Source organism: Paroedura picta, chromosome 3 (genome assembly GCF_049243985.1).
Source record: "Paroedura picta isolate Pp20150507F chromosome 3, Ppicta_v3.0, whole genome shotgun sequence".
Lineage (NCBI taxonomy): Eukaryota > Metazoa > Chordata > Lepidosauria > Squamata > Gekkonidae > Paroedura > Paroedura picta.
In genome coordinates this window covers 108,072,043-108,093,980 of record NC_135371.1, presented here as the reverse complement: position 1 = coordinate 108,093,980, position 21,938 = coordinate 108,072,043, and the positions used below count along the sequence as shown (strand labels likewise).

General features: G+C 41.4%; 2 protein-coding genes across 3 annotated transcripts in view; one reads left to right on the top strand and one right to left on the bottom strand.

The window, feature by feature from the left end:
- The window catches only part of DOCK2 (dedicator of cytokinesis 2), a 430,014-nt gene that overhangs the window by 166,265 nt on the left and 241,811 nt on the right, over window positions 1-21,938 (top strand). The gene's annotated exons all lie outside the window — the stretch shown is intronic.
- The window catches only part of INSYN2B (inhibitory synaptic factor family member 2B), a 148,519-nt gene that overhangs the window by 21,501 nt on the left and 105,080 nt on the right, over window positions 1-21,938 (bottom strand). For both annotated transcript variants that reach the window (XM_077327134.1, XM_077327135.1), the window contains exon 3: window positions 16,736-16,810. In XM_077327134.1, the coding sequence (XP_077183249.1) occupies window positions 16,736-16,810 (75 nt within the window). The remainder of the gene's footprint in view (window positions 1-16,735; window positions 16,811-21,938) is intronic.

Here is a 21,938-nt window from a genome sequence, read left to right as displayed (position 1 = left end):
ACCCAAAAAGGCCCCTGTGGGGATGCAGGAAACAGCGGGGTACTAGGCCCCACCACAGACTCCCAGCAGTGGACCAGTATGGCCCTCATCTTGCGGAATTGGTCAGTGTTTATCTTTTTAAAAGGCAGAGTGGACATAGATAAAGAGAAGTAGAAATGCTAGGATTTAATTTTCATGAAGCTGCGGACAAAGAGAGATGGGGAGGTGATAGTATGAACTGAGAGTTGTAAGGAAGTCTTAGGGAAAAAACAAAAGAATAACAGGAAAAGACTTTTGTGTCTCTATATATGAATGGGAAAAATAATACTAGCAAATTATTATTATTATTATTATTATTATTATTATTATTATTATTATTATTATTATTATTATTTGATTTATATCCCGCAACTCCCCGCAGGCTCGTGGCGGGTAACAACAGTCTTAAAAATCCCCATTAAAACTCCCCATTAAAAACTAAAAACTCATAACATGGTGGACACACAACCTATTTCCCACCCCTTACAAACAAGGCGTTGAGGAAAGGAGTGAGGATAATGTCCACTGTGGGCCCATATAGGTCCCTTGGCCTCTCGAGGGGGGGGGCAGTATCTGAATCTATATCAATAGATGTGGAAAACATCCAAGCAAGAATACTGTGTGAAAGTAGGCTATTTATACAGCTAAAGAAAAAACAGAATCTGAGAATATGTAATCAGAGGTCTAGAAGGAATATAATAACCATCAGCTACAGGGTACCAGAAGAAAAAAAATGACTGCTTTGTGTAAAGTTCTGTCATCACAAATTGACACCTCAAGCAAGCAGACATGAAGGAATATTTGGTGTAGCCTTTGAAAGGCACAATATCTTTGAGATGTAAGTGCTTAAGGGTGCTTAATATATGAAAGGTAAAGATTGACAAAATATGGAATGGTTCTTCAGATCAATCTCAACAAGATATTTCAGGACCCACTATGACAACATGCTGGAGATCTATGACTGTATCGCTTAACATATTTTTAACAGTAAATGCAGCTGTAATAAGTTGGATTGGATACAAGGGAGGGGGAAGGAAATTTTTGTAATATTGTTATTCCCATTAGGAAAAATGGCAGCTATAGTATGTTTTATCTGCTGAGTGTGAAAGCTCTTTTGAATTGCCAATGTTTGCTGGGGAAATGGTGTGTTATTAATAGTGTACTCTTACCCTAAATTGTTATTCCAGATTTAGAATCATAGAATCATAGAGCTGGAAGGGATGTCCAGGGTCAACTAGTCCAACCCCTGCACAATGCAGGAAATCATAACTACCTGCCCACCCATAGTAACCCCAATTTCATGCCCAAGGGACCCCTTCACCAAAAATCTCCAGAATCTAGCCTGGCCTGGAAGAAATTCACCTAGCATCCCATAGTGGAGATTAGCCATTCCCTGGGTATGCAAGGAAGGGCCACAAGAGACAAACACTTGCATATCCCTTCCTGGCCACCCACCCACAATCTGCCTAAGTTCATAAAATCAGCATTTCAATTTGGTCCATCAGATCAGATATGACTTCTAAGATAGTAAATTCTGCCTATGTTCTATGGGTCAGAAGGAACAAAATCTGATATATGCTGTATTTCATTTATTCTTGGGAGATGAAATATTAATAAAGACTAGCAACAATACTCTTCCTGAAAGGTAGCTCTAAAAATAGAAGAGTTGATTCTTATATGCCGCTTTTCTCTACCCGAAGGAGGCACAAAGTGGCTTACAGTCGCCTTTCCTTTCCTCTCCCCACAACAGACACCCTGTGAGGTAGGTGAGGGTGAGAGAGCCCTGATATCACTGATTGGTCAGAAAGAGGTTTATCAGTGCTGTGGCAAGCCCAAGGTTTTTGTAGAATTTTTGTAGAATTTTAAAATGCTTATATTTTTTTTGTGCTGTGACCTACCCGGAGCCCTTTGGGGAAGAGTGGGATAGAAATATGCCTTTGAAGATGGAAAAAAATCATCTGCTGTGGATCATAACAAATGCTTTGGTTGCTGGCGGACTGGCCAGTGTATCAGCTTGCCTGATGGCGACTGGGCCCTGAGACTGTATGGAGCTGTTTGGAGCCCACCACTGATCTCTTTAGTCTGGAAATGAGCTATAATTCCAGGAGATCCCCAGGTCCAACCTGGAGGCTGGCATCTGTACAGAATGGATCTACTAAAGTGGTAAGGATTTTATTCACTCTGAGTGGCTTTATCCCAAACCATCACAGCATCTTTAAATCTGTAGGCTGCAAAACCTGGGCCTGGCCTAGGCTGAATTGCCGACTGAGAAACCTCAGTGTGCCTATCAAAAGGGGGTGGGACAGAGGAGGGAGGCTTGAATCAACCCTGCTGCCACTTTGCCGAAGGAAGTAAGGAAGGCATGCCAGGTTTGAGATGAGGCCATCTGGGCAGACAGTTCCTTGTCCTGGAGGACAGGCCTTTGAGGAGGAGAAGTGTTTGGAGGGAAAGAGGGGCGGGGGAGGGGCAAGCCCTAGTAGATTGGCACTGTGACAAACAAATAGGAAGGCTGCTGAGAGAAGAATAAGCCAGTTTGGTGTAGTGGTTAGGAGGACGGGTTCTAATCCGGCATGCCAGGTTCGATTCTGCACTCCCCCGCATGCAGCCAGCTGGGTGACCTTGGGCTCACCACGGTGCTGATAAAACTGTTCTGACAGAACAATGATATCAGGGCTCTCTCAGCCTCACCCACCCCACAGGGTGTCTGTTGTGGGGAGAGGAATGGGAAGGCGACTGTAAGTCCCTTTGAGCCTCCTCCGGGTACAGAAAAGCGGCATATAAGAACCAACTCTCCTTCTTCTTCTTCCCTGTTTTGCAGGCAGGGTTGGATGGATGGATGGATGGATGGATGGATATTACTGGCCTCAGTTTGGGTGTGCTTTGTCATTTCTTTACCTTGTGCTTGCTGTGTTTTCTAAAATGTATATATTTAATTAATATTTATATACTGTGTTTTTCTGTCATTGTATAAAATTAGTATAGGGAATTCCTCAGATTCTCCAGCATATATTCAAGTAAATGTGTTTAACCTAATAATGGACTGCATTGTCCAGTCACTAGATTCACACTTTGTACAACAGACTAAGTTTTATAAAGATTTATCCTATTTGGACCCAGCAAAGTTTAAAACTATTGCATAGAAAGGCCTTGAAGATGAAGATATTACTAAGCTATCTCCACAAATCAGCAAAGATCAAGGAATATTGGAATTGTTTTCTTTTGCTTCAAACTTTGATGTATTAAAGCTAGTGCTTAATGATGGTGAGAATATGAATTCCAGTTGCAACAAGTATAAAATTTGTAGCACTTGCTCATCATGTTTACTCAAAATTCTGGCATCTAACAGACTTCATAACAAGGTATATGATAACCTTTATGAACTTTGTAAAGTCATCTGCACACTATCAGTTACTCAAATCCAATGTGAGAGAACATTTTAAAAGCTAAAGATCATATAGCAAGGCTGTGCCCTGCAGGGCTTTAAGCTCTGCGGGAGAAAACCTACTGGTCGTTCCCAGCCCCAGAGAAGTGCTCCTAGCCTCAACCAGGGCCAGGGCTTTTTCTGTCCTGGCCCCTACCTGGTGGAACGAGCTCCCGGGTCAGCTGCGAGCCCTGCGGGAGCTGTCAGCGTTCCGCAGGGCCTGTAAAACAGAGCTCTTCTGCCAGATCTATAGTTGAGGCTGGGATTGACGAGGAAGAACATTGCTTTGAAGTAGTTATCATTACCCTCCATCCCCCAATGCCCTTGTTCGGGTAGGGGAGAATGGTATTTTCCGCCATGTTGGGTATTTTTTATAGTCTTTTAGCGGGGGTTTTAATGAGGGATTTTAAGACTACTGTTACCCGCCATGAGCCTGTAGGGAGTGGCGGGAAATAAATATGATAATGATAATGATAATGATAATGATAATGATAATAAGAAATTCACTGTCTGAGGAGAACTTGGAATCATACATGTTGCTGTCCATTGAAAAATAATTGTTAGATGAATTGGATGTAGAAACAATTATTGACAGATTCACAGAGTCATCTAGTGAATTGAAAGGATTGATTTTAATATTGTGGACTGAATGAAATTTCCTTCTGAACTACCTGTTAATGTATAAAATGTTCAGTGCAAGCAAACTATTTAAAATATCCACTATTTATTTAATTTTTTTATTAAAAATTCAGTCATAACAATCCGTATTTACAGATTGTACAATGTACAATGTATGTACAATTTATGTACAATGTATGTACACTGTAATTACTAAAATATACATTTATTTTGCAAAAAAATTAACTGTGCCTTTTCTCCATTGATGTATTTTTTGAAAATTTTATTTCTTACTTATAAAACTGAAATAGCCTTATAGTTGTGGGTGGGCTCACGTTGTCTCCTGGCAACCAATATTTTTAGACCTAGTCCACCACTGGCTTTGGTCAAAAGACAACTGATCATGTAATGTGAATCAGAGATTCATTGAATATTTAGATCAAACAACTGGATTAGTTTCACTGAAGTTTCTTCTCTTTTTTGTCATCAAGTTGCAGCTGACTTATGGTGACCACTGGCGGGGTTTTCTAGGCAAGAGAAGTTCAGACTAGAGGCGGGTTGGCTGTGTTGTGACCCTGGTATTCCTTGGTGCTCTTCCATCTAAATACTGGCCAGGGCCAACATTGCTTAGTTTCTGAGATCTGGTGAGATTGGGTTATCTTGGGTTATACTACTTCTTTATACTACATTAAGAGTTGGGTTGCAGTAGATGCTTCAACAGCACTTTGTTGCTTAGAGTTCTCCCATAAATTGGAAAATAAATGGTTTTTTGACAGTTGCCTCCATTGAGTATGGAAAGTGAATGTTCAAGATGATTGATCTTGCTGTTTTCTTAATGCAGAACATTTTCTGTTGAAAATTTATAACCATATAAACATTCAATTTTTAGATTTTAGTGAATTATTTGTTCATGTATCTTGCTTATACTTTAAAGTTTAATGCCATTAGGATCATAATTTAAGGAGATGATTAAAGGAAGGCGAACTATATAAGAACTTTAATAAAGTAACTTTTCACTACAGGTTTAATAATTATTTTAACTCATAAAATACAGATGGAGAGAGGTGTGTTAATGTTTGTGTGTGTGTGTGTGTGTGTGTGTGTGTGTGCAAGAGAGAGAGAGATTTGCAAATATGGAGATAGTGAAATGGAACAGTTACCAAAAGCATATTTGACACTCATCTTAAAAAGCAAACATGGAATCTAAGAGTACCTTGGCATCAGAGAAATTTAAGTCGTTTCTAAGCTTGAAGGAGGTACAGTGAAATACCAAAAAGCAGGATGTAATGTATTGTAACAGCTCTGTATTAACTTTTTTCCTTCAGTAGACATCATAGGTTGCATGGAATTGACTAAGAGGAGTGATAAGGACCATCACAATTGAAATCTGAAAGGATATATAGATTGTTGACTTGGATGCACTGAGTGATAATATACAGTGTGAGCCAGCTTGGTGTGGTGGTTAAGCATGACAGCCTCTAATCTGGAGACCTGGGTTTGATTCCCCACTCCTCATCCACATGCAGCCAGCTGGGTGACCTTAGACCAGTCACAGTACTTTCAGAGCTCTTTCATCTTGACCTACATCACAGGTGTCTGTGGTGGGGAGAGGAAGGGAAGGCATTTAGAAGCTGCTTTGAGACTCTCATGGACCGTTTATGCACTGGGAACTTGAGTGCCCCAGCTCCCATGCAGGAGCACAAATCTGGGGCAGATGAGGTACACCAGGCCAAATGCTTCCCCATGTGGGTGCAGGAAAAAGTGGGGCAACCTGCCACAACTTAAACTCCAGCCTGCAGCTCGGCATGAAACCTCCAGTGCATAAGCGGTCATGCAGTGGTCCCCAAGAAAACAGCAGTTGGTTTAGATTCTACATGTCATATACCCTTGAAATCTGTAAAAATATGCAAAATGTGCACCTTTAAAACATTCCTATATACCCATTTATATCATCTTAATTAGATGTGAAAAAATAAGACTATATGATTTGTGTATTCTAATACCACTAGAGTAATAAATTAAGAATCAGTTTATTAAAGGACTGTGGATGTGGATAAACAAGCAATCTGATTAATTTTATCCTTGCATTCTTTCTTGAGATATGACCATGTCACATCTATACAAAATAATACATGTCTGTAGTACTCCATTATCTCCATTATTAGTTCAATTTCTGCCTACATTATTCAAAAATTCATTATCCCAAGATGAGATACATGACCCAGAATATAATGTGATCAAAATGCAATAAACCTAAATTCAGTATTGTTATTCAAAATAATTAGCAATATAATAATGGTAACAATCTGTTGGTTCAATTGTAGAGAACTACTGGTAATAACAATTTGTCGGGAATCAAGCTGAGCACAGCTAGCATAGTCCGTGATAAAGACACATCCGAGATCCAACAGGTAGTTGTAAATCCAAGGAAGAACTTTATTGAACAGTGTCTACATAACAGCTAAAGCAAGTCAGGATCTCCTAAGCAAAGATTTTGACAGTAACAGGGAATGGATATAGGGTTCTCTCAAAAAGGGAGGGGTACAAAGGCATTTAGGTGGGAGAGCAGGAGGGCACCGAAGGTGCTAAGGTTCACAGGTTTGCCAAATGGCCGGAATCTAATCTCTACGAGCATAGTTTTGTTGAGACTATGATGTCTATGCAAGGTTGCGGAAAGAGATTGATAAAGCAGAAAGGAAGAAGACTTCTGCTGGGAAAGTAGGGGAGTCTTGGAGCCTGAAGACAGATTTACAGGTTTACCACCCTCGGTCTTGCCAGAGCCCCTGCTGGTCAGGCAAAGGGAGTCTTGGAGCTAAAGGACAGATCTACAGGTTTATGATGGCTGGCCTTGCCAGAGCCTGGGAAATGAAAAAGTCATGAATTGGGGTTCATGACCCAATTATAGAAATCACGATTCAACAGAGTCCTCTATTAGCCTAAATTTAACACAAGGCAGTTCTCTTTATTATCTCTTGTTTACAATAGAGACTATCATTTGAAATGTGCCCACTACTGAAAAACATCATTAGACCTGCAAGAGCCCAACAACTACCGACCCATCTCACACTTAGTGTTTCTGGGGAAAATGGCGGAAAGGGCTGTCATGGATCAACTATTGGCATTCCTGGAAGATGCTTCAGTTGTAGACCCATCTCAGTCAGATTTCCAGTGTGGCCACAGGTACAGACAACGCTAGTCGCCCTGACAGATGACCTCTGTCACCAACGGGCGGGTTGGCACTTCTGATACTACTAGGCCTCTCAGCAGTGTTTGACACAGTTGACCACAAGCTTTTAGCTCACTGCCTTGCCAGTACCAGAATACAGGAGACAGCCTTTCAGTAGCTGATCTCCTCCCTCCAGGGTAGTAGCTACAGGATAGAGAACATCAAACTGTTGACAACTTACTTGTGGAGTCCCATAGGGAGCGGTCCTCTCTCCTATTCCAAATCCAAATACTCTTTTATCTCCTATTTTATTCAACATTTTCATGTGACCTCTTGCCCAGCTGGTATGGAAGTTTGGTCTGGGTTGTCACCAGTATGCAGATGACAGCCAGCTCTTTCTCCTGATGGATGACCACCCATCCCCCAAAAGCATAAGCCAGCTACCTGGAAGCAGTGACAAGATGGCTCCAGCAGAGTCGTCTGAAGCTCAGCGCTTTAAAGCCAGAGGTCCTGTGGCTGGGTAGGAAGGGCCCATGCGCACCCACCCTGGATGGGGTGCAGCTCTCAATAGCTCCACCAAGAACATGGACATGATCCTGGATCCCTCACGATGGAAGCTCAGGTCACAAAGGTATCACGGCTGGCATTTTACCGTCTCTGCCAAGCCAAACTACTAGTGCCCTACTTGGCCTTGGAACACCTAGCCACAGTGATCCATGCAATGGTCACCTCTAGACTGGACTTCTGCAACTCACACTATGCAGGCCTACTCTCAACCTTGATCCAAAACTAGTTGGTCCAAAATGCAGCACCCAGGGTCTTTAAAGTAACACTGTAAAAGTTCCACATTTAGCCCATCCTCCATCAACTGCAATGGAAACCAGTTGAATTCTGGATTAGGCTGAAGGTTATGGTAACAACCTTTAAGGCCATATGCAGTCAGGGTGCAGTGTACCTGAGGGACCATCTCTTTGCTTATGCCCTCCAAAGAGCTCTATGCTCTGCCACCGCCAGCCAGCTAAGGATTCCTGGCCCTAAAGAAGCCTCAACCAGGGCCAAAGTCTTCTCTTTCCTGGCCCCACCTCGTGAAATGAGCTCCCAGAAGAGATCAGGGCCCTGATGGAGCTAAAGCAATTCTGCAGGGATTGCAAGAGGGACCTCTTCCACCAGGCATTTGGTTGAGGCCGACCGGAATCAATAGCATCAATAAAACCCCATAAACCTGATCAGTTGAACTGTTATAAATTAGACTGTTACTTTCAGTTATAGCTGCTATTGTTATTGTTATCACTGTTATAGTCCACTTATATGTTATGTTATGAAGAAACAAAGTTCCATGTATTGTTTATGTTTATGTTCCATGTGAACCACCCTGAGCCTAAGGGGAGGGCAGTATACACATATAACTAATAATAAAAATAAATAAATAAAAATGAAAACCCTCAGAAAACCCTCACTGCGTTGAGCCTCCTTCAGGTAGAGAAAAGTGGTATATAAGAACCAACTCTTCTTCTATATAAGAACCCAAAGTAAGTTTTTTCCCGATTTGGAGGGGGGGGGGGTGAGAGGTTTGTGTGGCAAAAAAATTTTTTTTTTTACTCTGCCTGGCTTAAGCAACACATATTTGTTGCTCCAGGCAGCTTGATAAAAAGAAAAAGAAAAAAAGAAAAGAAAAGAAAAAAAGTCCCCTTCCAGGGAAAAGGGAAAGGGAGGTGGGCATGAGGGTGGGCACTGGGGGATGGAGATCACACTACTTCTGGCCACTTTGGTTACACACAGCTATTTTTCTTGTGGTTGCTGGTTGCTTTCCTCCTGCTCGCGCTACAAGACTGGGGGAATCCAGTTTTGTGGATTCCCCAGCTAGCACTTTAAAATGGAGAATGTAGCTGATAGTTTGCTGCTGGAACACTGGATGCTGACAACGTCGTGTAAAATGTAAAAAAAAAGAGTCTGTAAGAGGTAACCCTTTCACTTCATTTTCTGGGTGCGGAATGGCCCTGAATATGTGGCTTCCAAGAAGAAGCAGGAAATTGCCCCTAAGAGTAGCAATTTGGAGGCAGACAAGAAATGACACTTGACAGAAGGTCCTGACCTCACTATCCTATCAGTTTTCTTGCTGCCCCTTTCAGGGTCTTCTTCCCTTCTTCTTTGTATACTTTGTGTATTCCAACCATGTTATGGATTAAAAATTGGTAAATGACAGAAAGGAATGAGTAGGAATCAACAGACAGTTCTTACAAAGGAGGGCAGTAAGCAGTGGGGTCCCACAAGGATCGGTATAGGGCCAAGACTATTTAATTTTCTCATCAGTGATCTGGAACTAGGAGTGAGTAGTGTAGTGGCCAAGTTTGCAGATGACACCAAATTATTCACAATGGTTGTAATCAAGGCAATTGTGAAGAGAACTTCCACAAACTAGATGACAGGACAATTATGTTGCAAATGAACTCCAGTGATGGTAAATGATTCACATTGGGACAAAAAACTCCCAATTTCAAGTATAAGCTAATGGGATCTGAACTTGCTGAGCCTGTGAGAGGAAAAGATCTTGGGAGCACAGTGGATAGCCCAACAAAAGTATTATTCCAGTAAGCTGCAGTGGTGAAAAAGGCAAACTCTAAATTAGGGATTAACAGAAGGTGGATTGAGAATGAAGTTACCAATATTGTAATGGTAGACCAATGGCGTGAACTCATTTGGAATACTGTGTATAGTTCCACTCACCATATTTCAAAAATGACATTGCAGAGTTGGGAAAAGTACAGAGGAGGGCAACCAAGATGATTAGGGAGTTGGAACACCTTTCCTATGAGAAAACCTTTCCTATGAGAAAAGATTAAAGAGTCTGGGACTTTTCTGTTTAGAAAAGAGACAACTAAGATGGGACATAGATTTGTAAAATTATACATGGAGTGGAGAGAGTTGACAAACAGAAATTTTTATCCTTCTCCCCAAATACTAAAACTCATGGGCATCCAATGAAACTGATGGGTGGTAGGTTAAAAGTGGATCTGGATACAGCTTTAGCTGTGCCGTGGTCAAACCACTACGCCCTGCGGGGCCGGCTCAGGATGCCACCCCCTCCCCAGTTGGGCGGCGGGCGTATTTTAGCCCACCCGCGGAGACTCATGAATGCAACTGGATTCCGGAATGCTCTGCGGGACCCAATGCCTCCTGGCGACTCACTAGCGGCCTTGGTGGTGGACTGGCAGTCCCGCCTATCGGCTGCTATAGATGAGATCGCCCCTAAACGTCCTCTCTGCCTTTGACTCAAATGGGCTCCCTGGTACACCGGGGAGCTTTGGGAGAGGAAAAGGGAAGTGAGACGACTGGAGCGAGTGTGGCGGAAGACTCGCGACGAAGCTATGAGAACATCTTATCGCACGCTTATGAGGGCGTATGAGATGGCGGTGAAAGTGGCAAAACGTGAGTGTTTTGCCACGGAAATCGCGTCTGCAAGCTCTTGCCCGGCCCAACTATTTAGGATAGTTAGATCTCTTACCGCCCTTGAGGGGCACCAAAATAGTAGTAAATTGGAACTAGGCTGCGAGGCTTTAGCGAGCCATTTTGTGGATAAAGACTCGTCACTCCACCATGATCTTCCCACCACAGTTAATACAGTAAACAAACTGGAGACCTGTTGGCCGACTTTGGGGCGATGTTCGATGGCTTCAGATGGCTCTCCTTACCCAAGTGGACAAGTTGCTAGGTTCGGTTAGGGCGACCACTTGCCCCCTTGATCCCTGTCCGTCATGGCTCCTCAAGGGAGGTGGCCAGAGGATAGGAGGCCAGCTCAGAGATATCATCAACCTCTCCCTGGATTCCGGAGAGTTCCCTGAGCAGCTGAAGGGGGCAGTGGTCCACCCTCTCCTGAAAAGATCCTCGCGGGACCCAGACAGCTACCGCCCGGTGCCGCATTTAGCGTTTCTGGGCAAGGTGGTTGAAAGGGCCGCGGCAGACCAGCTCCTGGCATTCTTGGAAGAAACTTTGGCTCTCGATCCATATCAGTCTGGCTTCCGACCTGGCCATGGGGTGGAGATGGTGTTGGTCGCCCTGCTGGATGACCTCCGCTGCCAGCTAGATAGGGGCGGGTCGGCAGTGCTGGTTCTACTGGACCTGTCGGCCGCTTTTGACACCGTGGACCACGAACTGTTGGTCCACCACCTCGCCGGCACGGGGATACGGGGCACAGCTCTACGCTGGATACGCTCCTTTCTCCAGGACTGGACCCAGAGGGTAGCAGTGGGGGATGAGCTCTCGCGCCCCTACAGACTTCCTTGTGGAGTCCCACAGGGCGCAGTCCTCTCCCCCACACTGTTTAACGTCTTCATGCGCCCTCTGGCCCAGCTGGTGCGGAGTTTTGGGCTGGGTTGCCACCAGTACGCTGATGACACCCAGCTCTATCTCCTTATGGACGGCCGCCCGGACTCTCCCCCGTAACCATTTGCCAGATGTTTAGAAGCGATGACAGAATGGTTCAAGCAGAGTCGCCTGAAACTCAACCCCTCCAAGATGGAGGTCCTGTGGCTTGGACGTAGGGGGCGGGATCAGGAAGCGTGCTTACCAACCCTGGGAGGGACGAATCCTACCATCACGTCCCAGGCCAGGAACCTGGGTGTGATCATTGACACCTCCCTGACTTTGGAGGCGCAGGTCAAAAAAGTAGCAGGCCAGGCATTTTTCCACCTCCGCCAGGCCCGACTACTAGCGCCCTACCTGTCCCCCGAACACTTAGCCACAGTGATCCATGCAACGGTCACCTCCAGAATAGATTTCTGTAACTCACTCTACGCGGGCCTTCCCTTGTCCTTGATCCAGAAACTTCAGCTAGTTCAAAACGCAGTTGCTAGGGTCCTCACTGGTACACCTTGGAGGGCCCACATTCAGCCAGTGCTGAGGCAGCTGCTTTGGTTGCCAATTGCTGCCCAGATCTGGTTCAAGGTTTTGGTTCTAACCTTCAAGGCTTTACGCGAGTTGGGACCCACATACCTGAGGGACCGCCTATCGCCCTATGCCCCCCACAGAACCTTACGCTCTGCGGGTGAAAATCTGTTGGTCGTCCACGGCCCTAGGGAAGCACGCCTGGCCTCGACCAGGGCCAGGGCCTTTTCGGTCTTGGCCCCTGCCTGGTGGAATGAGCTCCTGGGAGAGCTGCGGGCCCTGTGGGATCTTCCATCGTTCCGCAGGGCCTGCAAGATGGAGCTATTACGCCAGGTTTACGGTTGAGGCCAAGGCTAACACCTATGCCCCCCCGGGATCCGGGGTCTGGAACTAGGATTGGGACTGGTACCATCAGGATCCCCTCTCCACCTGCCAGTAGTGGGAGGGGGGAGTTGATTAGCCGATCCTGCCATGCTAGACAGTTAATTAAGAATGCCGAGACTGTAGTTGTTGTTTTAATGGAATTTACTGGGGTTTTAAGATGTTGTAACCCACCACGAGCCGCAAGGGAGTGGCGGGGAATAAATCTAATAATAATAATAATAATAATAATAATAATAATAATAATAATAATAATAATAATAATAATAATAATAAAACATATAAAAGGCAATAATACTTTATACATGGAGTGATTTAAACATGAAATTCACTGCTACAGAGATGTATTGATGACCACAGGAGTAAACAGCTTTAACAGGGGATTAGACAGATTCATGGAAAATCAGTCTAATGGTGATGGAGGGGAACCTCTGCATTAGGCCTCTGAATTCCAGAGTGATGTTGCAACATCAGAGGAAGGTCTCGTCCTTTATACCCTGTTGTTGGCTCTCCAGAGGAACTGGTTGGCCACTGTGTGATACAGGATGCTGGACTAAATGAACCACTGGTTTTATCCAGTAGGGCTCTTCTTCTGGTTTTAATTCTTACTTTAATTTAGTATTGCAAAGAAGATACATTGCTTTCTTTCTAGACTTACGTTTTTATTGTCCAAGGAATCCTATACAGGGGTAGGTCCTTTGCTATGGAAGAAAAATTCTATGGTTGCTTTCAGGTATTTTTGGAAATTGTGCTTTCATTCTATTAATAGTCACTAGCAATTAGATTTTCCACTGTGAAGGGAATGATTGCTGTAGCTAAGGGTGTGCAACACCCCCCCCCCAAAAAAAAACCCAACAACAACAACCTTTTTTCAGTTCGGATCTATTGGACCCCATTTTTAAAAATTATTTATGTATGTATGTATGTATGTATGTATGTATGTATGTATGTATGTATGTATGTATGTATGTATGTATTTATTTATTTATTTATTTATTTATTTATTATTTGTATTTCTGAAAAATCCCAGGTCCAAATACTGATATGATATTCTGATCAGGGATTTTTTTGAAATCCAGAATTCAGAGGGGATCTATTATACTCAATAGCCTTCCATCCTTTGGAAGTCGATAAAATGAGTACTCAGCTTGCTTGGGGGTAAAACGGTAATGACTGGGGAAGGCACTGGCAAACCACCCTGTATTGAGTCTGCCATGAAAACGCTAGAGGGCATCACCCCAAGGGTCAGACATGACCCGGTGCTTGCACGGGGGATACCTTTACCTTTATTATACTCAAGGGAAAAAAAGGTTAAAAAAACCAGGTTGCAGGAGAAGCTGTCCCAAGGATCTGTGTGCAGCAGTGAGGCCTCTTGTCATCGCAAGCAGACCTGAGAGGATCAGCTGGAGTGGCAAGACTTGAGAATTCCATTCTGTTCCAGCTGATCCGAGCCTGGTTCTTCTTGCAGTTCAGTTTAAACTAAGTTGCAAGAGTAGCTGTGAAAAACTGGCTTTTATTCAGCTATACTGGTAGCCAATAAAATCAGAGCATTTATAATTGTCTTAAATAAAATAGGCTCAGTTTAGTCAAAGGCTAAACTATATTGCACATATCCAGCAATGTGTAAATGCAGCTTAAGAGATACTTGGTTCACTCAAAGTGTCTTTTGGTGACCTTGCCATCTTTTTCATTGCAATATCCTTAGGTGAACCTAGTTTCAATCATCTTGAAAGCTCTTAATAGAGCTTAATATGAGACTATGGAGAAATGCTCCTGTTAAATCCAAGAAAGAAGATAATGGAATTGAAAGGGATTTAGAAAAGAAAGTCAAATTATATTCCATTCTGTGTAGCATCTGAAGCTAGTTACAGAAATAATACAGATTATGAATCACTGCATATTTTAGTAGATGAACTATGTAACCTATCATAAAATTAAACTAGTTATCAGGCCAGACTGTACCGGTTAATACCAAAATTCCAAGAGTCTGGTACCATATTCAGTAATGCTCAGTTCAGGCATTGCACCAAACCTTGCTTTTTTTGCTATTTAATGCAGAATGCAATACACAGTTTCATCTTCCAAACGTATGAGTAAACCAAATTCAGAACTTTTGTTTTGCTTCATTTCCTGTCTGCTCGACACTGCAGTCTCCAAGTACATTGCTGGAGACTAAGTAACAGCCATAATTGAGCGATAACTTGGCAGCAATGCATATTTAGCACAAACTGTATGATTTGCAGCTTTCTTTACATAGATTCTAATTCTTATTTTCTAGTTACAAACCATGTCATTTTCAATAACACACTAGTGAAATATTCTTAATAATCGTTTGGTTAATAACTATAAGGAGTTAGGAAACTATTAAGAAAGCCATTTACTTATCCACATCCTGACTTCATGTCACTTGCAGTGTAGTTCTATGCAGTTATTCCAGTCTATGCCTGTTAATGGAGATAGACTGAAGCAATTCTGCATTGTATCCCTTATTGATCTAAGATAACTGATAACGATAACGATACCTTTATTGGCATAAGACAACTGAGGGATGTACAACCAAACAAAGTGAATAAAAATTGATTTAAAATAAATTTAAAATATCTTGGATCTAGCTCGATATACACCTATTAAAAATTTAGCCACACATAGTGTGGTCTCTGAAGAATGAGTTTAGGAGAAATTGAAGTGTAACTTCTGATTTTATATCTGGTGCAAATTGTAATTTCTATCTATCTAAGTGTAACTTCTTCATTTGCCAATTCCTTAGAAAAAATAGGGAAGAAAAAAGTTCACTGTGAGGGGCTAAGTGAAACTGACAAGCCAAAATAATATGCTGAGTTGAATCAATAGAATTTGAAGAGCATGGGCACAATCTTTCCTTCCTAGGGACATGCTGGTACCTTCCCACTAGGATGGTATATATATGGCGGTTTACTATGAAACAGGAAAAAGATACAGATAACATATGATAATAACATTATAACAACAATAACCTTAACATGATAACAACAATAACATTAGAGAATGATGGAACTGTAAAAGAGCCTCAGCTCAACTCTTACTGGGACCAAGTGGGTTAGGTAGATTGGTTGCAGTCATAGGAGGAGGAGAGGCTTGGGGGCCATTTGGAAGCAATAGTTTGGGTCAACCTCAACCAAATGCCTGGCGGAGGAGCTCCCCTTTGCAGGCCCTGTGAAACTGTTTAGGTTCTGTCAGGGGAGTGTTAGAGGCGAGTGAACTCATTCTTGCCAGCATGTGGAGGGATGGACTAAAAAGGTAGCTAAAATGTCTCTGGAGTCTTTGTTTAATCAAAAAACAGTGTAGACTATAAAATATGTCTTTCCATGTTGTTGCTGCAAAGTATATAAGGCTTGCTAGTGCTTAGATGATAAGGATTTTACCTTATAATAATGTACTGTTTTCTATTCATTGCTCATCATGTACAAAATATTTTTACAATAACAATTTATAATGATCTGTGCTTGCAAGCTTGCAGTTTGTTTCTTTCTTGTTCAAGTATTCCAGCTTTAGTAACAGTTTCATCTAATTTACTTTACAGACATTATCCTGACAGGTCTGTATTTTCTGTGGGTCCCCTACTGCCCCCCCCCACACTTTGTTTAATATTTGTATTAGATGGGCTTCATTCCAGGCCCCTAGCATGAAGGGTAATTTCAGTGATGTTGCATATTTCATTTTTTAAAGGAAGAACTTTACAGTCATGACATCTTTTTAAGGATCATTTGTTTGACAGAACTCCACATTATAATTGAGCAGCATATGAAAAGCCAGGTCAGACAGAAGTTTTCAAAACTAGCCTATAAAAAAATATATTCCAGGCATATTATGTATCTTTTCACATATGCATTTCCTGACACAGAATAGGAGAGCTCTGGGTCCCTATGTGCTGCATGGTGCATAATCTATGAAAGTGTAGCCAACAAAACACTAAAACATGATCCACATCGTCGTATTGGGGAATAAAATTATATTTCACAAACCCCTTTCTGAACGTTTATCCTAAGCATTGAATAATTATTTCCTCTAAATGTATTATACATAGGAAAAAATGCTTGCCTGTCAGAACACATTTCTTCCCAATAGATTGCTGTAAGAACACTTTTTAGTTTTCTTTGCCTACAGTGTGGGCACAGATAATCATCCATAAGCATTAGTGAAATCAGGATTGCACCTGAGTAACGGCAGTGAACACAAAGAGTTATGTACAATTACCCATTGATACAAGTTACCTGTAAATGATACATGCAGTATTCTGGCAAGTGCTGCAGTTGTTGAGATCTTGGCCAGTGCGGTAGAAGTTCCGCCTGCAATAGACAACAGCTGCTGTGATTTATTTATAAAACCAGCAATTCTATAGCTAAAGCCTGCATCACAAAATTTATTGTCTGCAGGCATTTACCTATGTAAATTTACTTGTGTCTTAAATATTAAGGCATTTAGAGTTTAGCATCAATTTGATTGTCGTAAACATAATCTATATAAGACTGGTATACACAATTGGTTTCTTTCATGTAAGCAATCCCAAGCCATCCTTAGATCACATTTCAACGGAAGAAATTTAACTGTAAATGGTATGATAAACGGTGAATCCTTGATTGCAATGGCTGGGAAAATTATCATTCATGATGATGTCAATCAGTGATTATTATTTGTTTCTTATTTTGAAAATGTATACGCCACCTATTCATATATATTTTTCAAGATAGCTCACAATAAATGCACAGCACAAAATAATAAAACTAAAAGCATTCCTACTAATAATACTTTAAAACCATAAAAACCATAGTTCTTCTAAGGGATATTTTAAGGACACTTCTGCTTCTACCCACAAATCTTCCTATTTTAATCATCTTCTTTTATTGTCTTTCTTGTTTAACAGTAATTTTAACACCTTCCACGAAGGAATATGGATGAATTTTATTTTAGATAATGGGTTAGATCTAAATAACTTCTTCGATGAGCAGAGGTACTTTGTAGCATGTATTTATTTATATGTTACCTCAGCAAATGTCCAGCTGTTGCAGGAATTAGTGAAGGCTAGACTTGCCAGCCATTGATCTGGAATGATTTAGAGACAGCTGCAGTAAGTTAGGCCTATTTGTAGAGGAACAGACTGGATATAACATTTCAGTGGGATTTTAAGGATAGAAATCACCCATTAGTTAGTGACAACTTGTACTGAGTAATGGGTGTGGGGCTGTTCAACCTCAAAAGAATCCCTGAATGTTTTCAGAGAATCTAACATTACTACTCTTACCTATGCTGAGTGATACCTGAGGTCCCATAAAAGTCCTCTGAAAACTGCAGACATTACAGATTTATTACCACAGTGACAATATGATTCCAGGAAAACGATGAGCGAAAAAGCTTAGTAGGTGACAAAAATCACTCAAGGAATACATCTTTATTTTGGTCACTGTGTTTTGGATAGACCCCTTGTGTATTCTTTGCATACTTCCTCAGTTGTTGCATGCCTCTAAAAAAAGACTAGCCTTGCAAAGCATAGAATTCATTACTTTGCGTGACAAACAAGAATAACAAGAGATTGACATTAACTTTTAAAACCCCTACGATTGGTATTTAATCTATGGAGACTTTTCAGCTTCTACATGATCTTTTCCTTCTTCAGATGCTTAAAATAGCTTTGCAATATAGGAATTTGTGGGTCCCCACAGACACTATTACTTTGTTACAACTTAAAGGTAAAGGTAAAGGTATCCCCTGTGCAAACACCGAGTCATGTCTGACCCATGGGGTGACGCCCTCCAGCATTTTCATGGCAGACTCAGTACAGGGTGGCCTTGCCAGGGCCTTCCCCAGTCATAACCATTTACCCCCCAGCAAGCTGGGTACTCATTTTACTGACCTCGGAAGGATGGAAGGCTAAGTCAACCTTGACCGGCTGCTGGGATCGAACTCCCAACCTTCAGACAGCATTTCTGCCGCTTACCACTCTGCACCACAAGAGGCTCCTTTTGTTACTACTTAAGGGGAATTAAAAGCTGTGCTAATATTGGAACTTCAGCAGTGTGGATGAACAAATATAAATAATATTTTAAAGTCAGTTTGGAATTGCAAATCCAATCCTGAGCCTATACACCTACAGCAGAAACAGAACTTTATTTTCATGGTGATAAGACACTTAATGAGTATTTTGCTCATCTGATTAAGTTTATTGCATGATTAAGAAATGGAACATAATGTTTCTTGGTGAATAACATGCAACTTTATGAGTAACCAAGAAACATACATAGATACACTGGTATCACTGATAATCATCCCTTATAAATATATGCAGAACAGAAGTTTGCTCTCTTCAAAATGAAAAAGAAATAGAACTTGAACTGGCCATTCTTGAGGATGAAGCTGAACAGGCCTTGAGTCAGTTATCAAACAACAAGGCTCCAGGCATTGACATCATACCTGTGGAATTGCTGAGATGTGTACCAATCAAAACCATTACAGCTTTGTGCCAGAAAATCTGGGAAACTAATAACTGGCCAGAGGAGTGAAAATGATCTGTGTTCATCCCATTACCAAAAAAGGGTGACTCAAAAAACTGTTCCAGTTACCGTGCAATAGCCCTCATTTTTGCCTTTTGGAACTGTCCATTGGGTTTTCATGGCAAAGATATTGGAGTGCTTTGCCATTTCCTTCTCCAGTGGATCACCTTTTGTCAGAGCTCTCTGCTATGACCTGTCCATCTTGGGTGGCCCTGCACGACATAGCTCATAGCTTCACTGAGCTACGCAAGTGCCCTTGCCACGCCAAGGCAGTGATCCTTGAAAGGGGAAGGCCTGGAGGATCATTGTCCATGGGGTCACGATGGGTCAGACACAACTTTGCACCTAACAACAACAAGCCCTCATTTCTCATGTTAGTAAGATCCTGCTTAAAACCATACGACGCATAACAACCATTGAAAGGGAATTACCAATTGTTTAAGGTAGTTTTCAATGGGGGTGTGGCACTTGTTACCACATAGCAACTTTGTGCTGGATTTTGGAAAAGTCACGGGAATATCAGAAGGATGTCTACATCTGAGTTATTGACTACAAGAAATCTTTTGATTGTGTGCATCACAACAAATTGTGGGAAGCCCTGCAAAATTTCGGGATTTCGGTGCACTTGATAAAATTAATGCGGTCACTCTACGCAAACCAAGAATTCACTGTACATACACCATTTGGTGACACTGGTTCAAAATAGAGAAAGGAGTGGCTAAGGCTGTATTCTTTCCCCCTTCCTGTTTAACTTGTATGCTGAGATCATCATGACAGAGTTTGAACTCAAAGAAGCAAACATTGGAATTAAGATTGGTGGAAGGAATATAAATAATCTCTGGTATGGTGATGACACTATCCTGTCAGAAACTAAGGAAGGCCTAGAACAGTTGATTACAAAGGTCAATGAAGTAAGCAAGAAATTTGGCCATTTCTTAAACATTAAAAAGAAAAACAATGACTACTGCAAAAAACAGACATGTCACAATAACAATTAATGGTGAAGAGATTGAATGCATTCAGTAATTTATTTTTCTTGGATCACAAATTAATGAGACTGTTGATTGCAATATGGAAATAAAACATTGAATTGCTCTGGGTCACTCAGCAATGATGAGCTTGAACCAAACATGGAAAAGCAAGGACAGGCTACCAAATGTAGATTAGTTAGATCTATCATATTTTTAATAACCACTTATGAAAGTTGGGCAATGAAAAATCAGACAAGAAAACAATTGGTTTGAACTCTGGTGTCGGAGAAGGCTTCTGCAGGTTCCATGGACAGAAAAAATTATGAAGATGGAAATACAATATTGCATATAGCCTGGTCTGTCACTGGCAGACATAATCACGAAACTCCGGCTCACATACTTCAGCCATATCCTGTGATCCAACTCAATGGAGAAAGCAATTATGCTAGGATTGGTTAGTGGAAAAAGGAAACCAGGCTGACAAAGAATGTAGTGGTTAGATAAAATAAAAATGGACACCAGCCAGAACATTTCACAACAAAATGAAGGGATGCAAGTTTGGAAATTGTGGCAGCAGCTGTGCCATAGGATCGCCAAGAATTAGACTCGACTGAAGGGGTAATACAATAATAATTATCATTATCAACATATGGAGGGGGTTGAAAGAATGCAGGTTACTTCCAAATTGGAGATCTGGTATGGAATTAAAGTTGCAGATGTCTGGTGCTGTACAAGCAGCAGTGTTTCCCCACTGATATTTTATGGAAAGGGTTGGGTTAGTCCTGTCTCAAATAAGTCTCTGACTTGCCATCTGAGAAACTGCTTCTAAAAAAAAAGTATGTTCTATTGTGCTTATGTGCTCTGAAAGTTGGCTGGAGAGCGATAAAGACATTTGTTTCCAGGTGAGGATGTTTTTTAAAAATATATATATTTCTTATATCTATATACCGTCCTCCCCTTGAGGTTTAGGGCGGTTTACATAGGACATAGGAAACAAGAAGATAAGAACATTATAATTCAGAATAACATCTAATGAACAACAGTAGTAACAGTGTTTGCATAATAATTCATAACTAATATAACATAGCCAATGTAGCAACATTAATATATTAACTATAGCCCTAAAGATTAGTCATTTTAGGATTCAGCTCAGGAAGGGGGGGGTGTTCTGGAGGTCCCAGTACATGGTTGTTGGTTTAGTCGACCTCAACAAATGCCTGGCAGAAGATGCTCTTCTAAAAAAGGTTATACACATGTTTTAAAACCACTGGACATAAGCTGTAATTTGTGTGCAAACTTAAGACAGCCCCTCGCCTCATATCTTGACGATATCAGGTTTTGATGTCTCATCTGGAAAAAGCTGAATCTGCCTTTCAGATGAATATGGCATGTCACCATCTGCAAACTTTACTAAGCTACTGTTTCATTTTACTCTAAACCATCTAAGCTAGCCCAGAACATTTCTTTTTACTCATGCTTTAAAAAAAATCTATTTCATCATCTGCTTCTTGGCTGAAATCTCTTTTAGAGGGATCTGTATGCTGTTTTTATTAATGTGGACTGTTTAGAAAAAACTTTAAAAATATTTTATGATGTTTTTTATTTGTAAACTGCCTTGTGCAGAAATGGCACAAACATTTGGTAATTTGGTAATTAAATAATAAAATAATTTCTATTAAAAATTAACTCATACTGCTTGTGCTACAAATACTTGGAGCCTCCCCTGTTGACTTTATTCATCTTTCTGCTCTCTCATTTTTAACTTGCCCCCAATGTATGAGATTGCTTATTTATCCTACAATACCTACATTTTACTAGTGCCTTTGATATGGGGATGTTGGCCTTACTGTCTTTTCAGATTTATCTGAAAATTTAGCATCTATGTAAATATTGATTCCTATTATATATGTTTTGGGGGTGAGTTAAAAGGGTGGTTTCCCCCCCCCCCATTAGCCTGC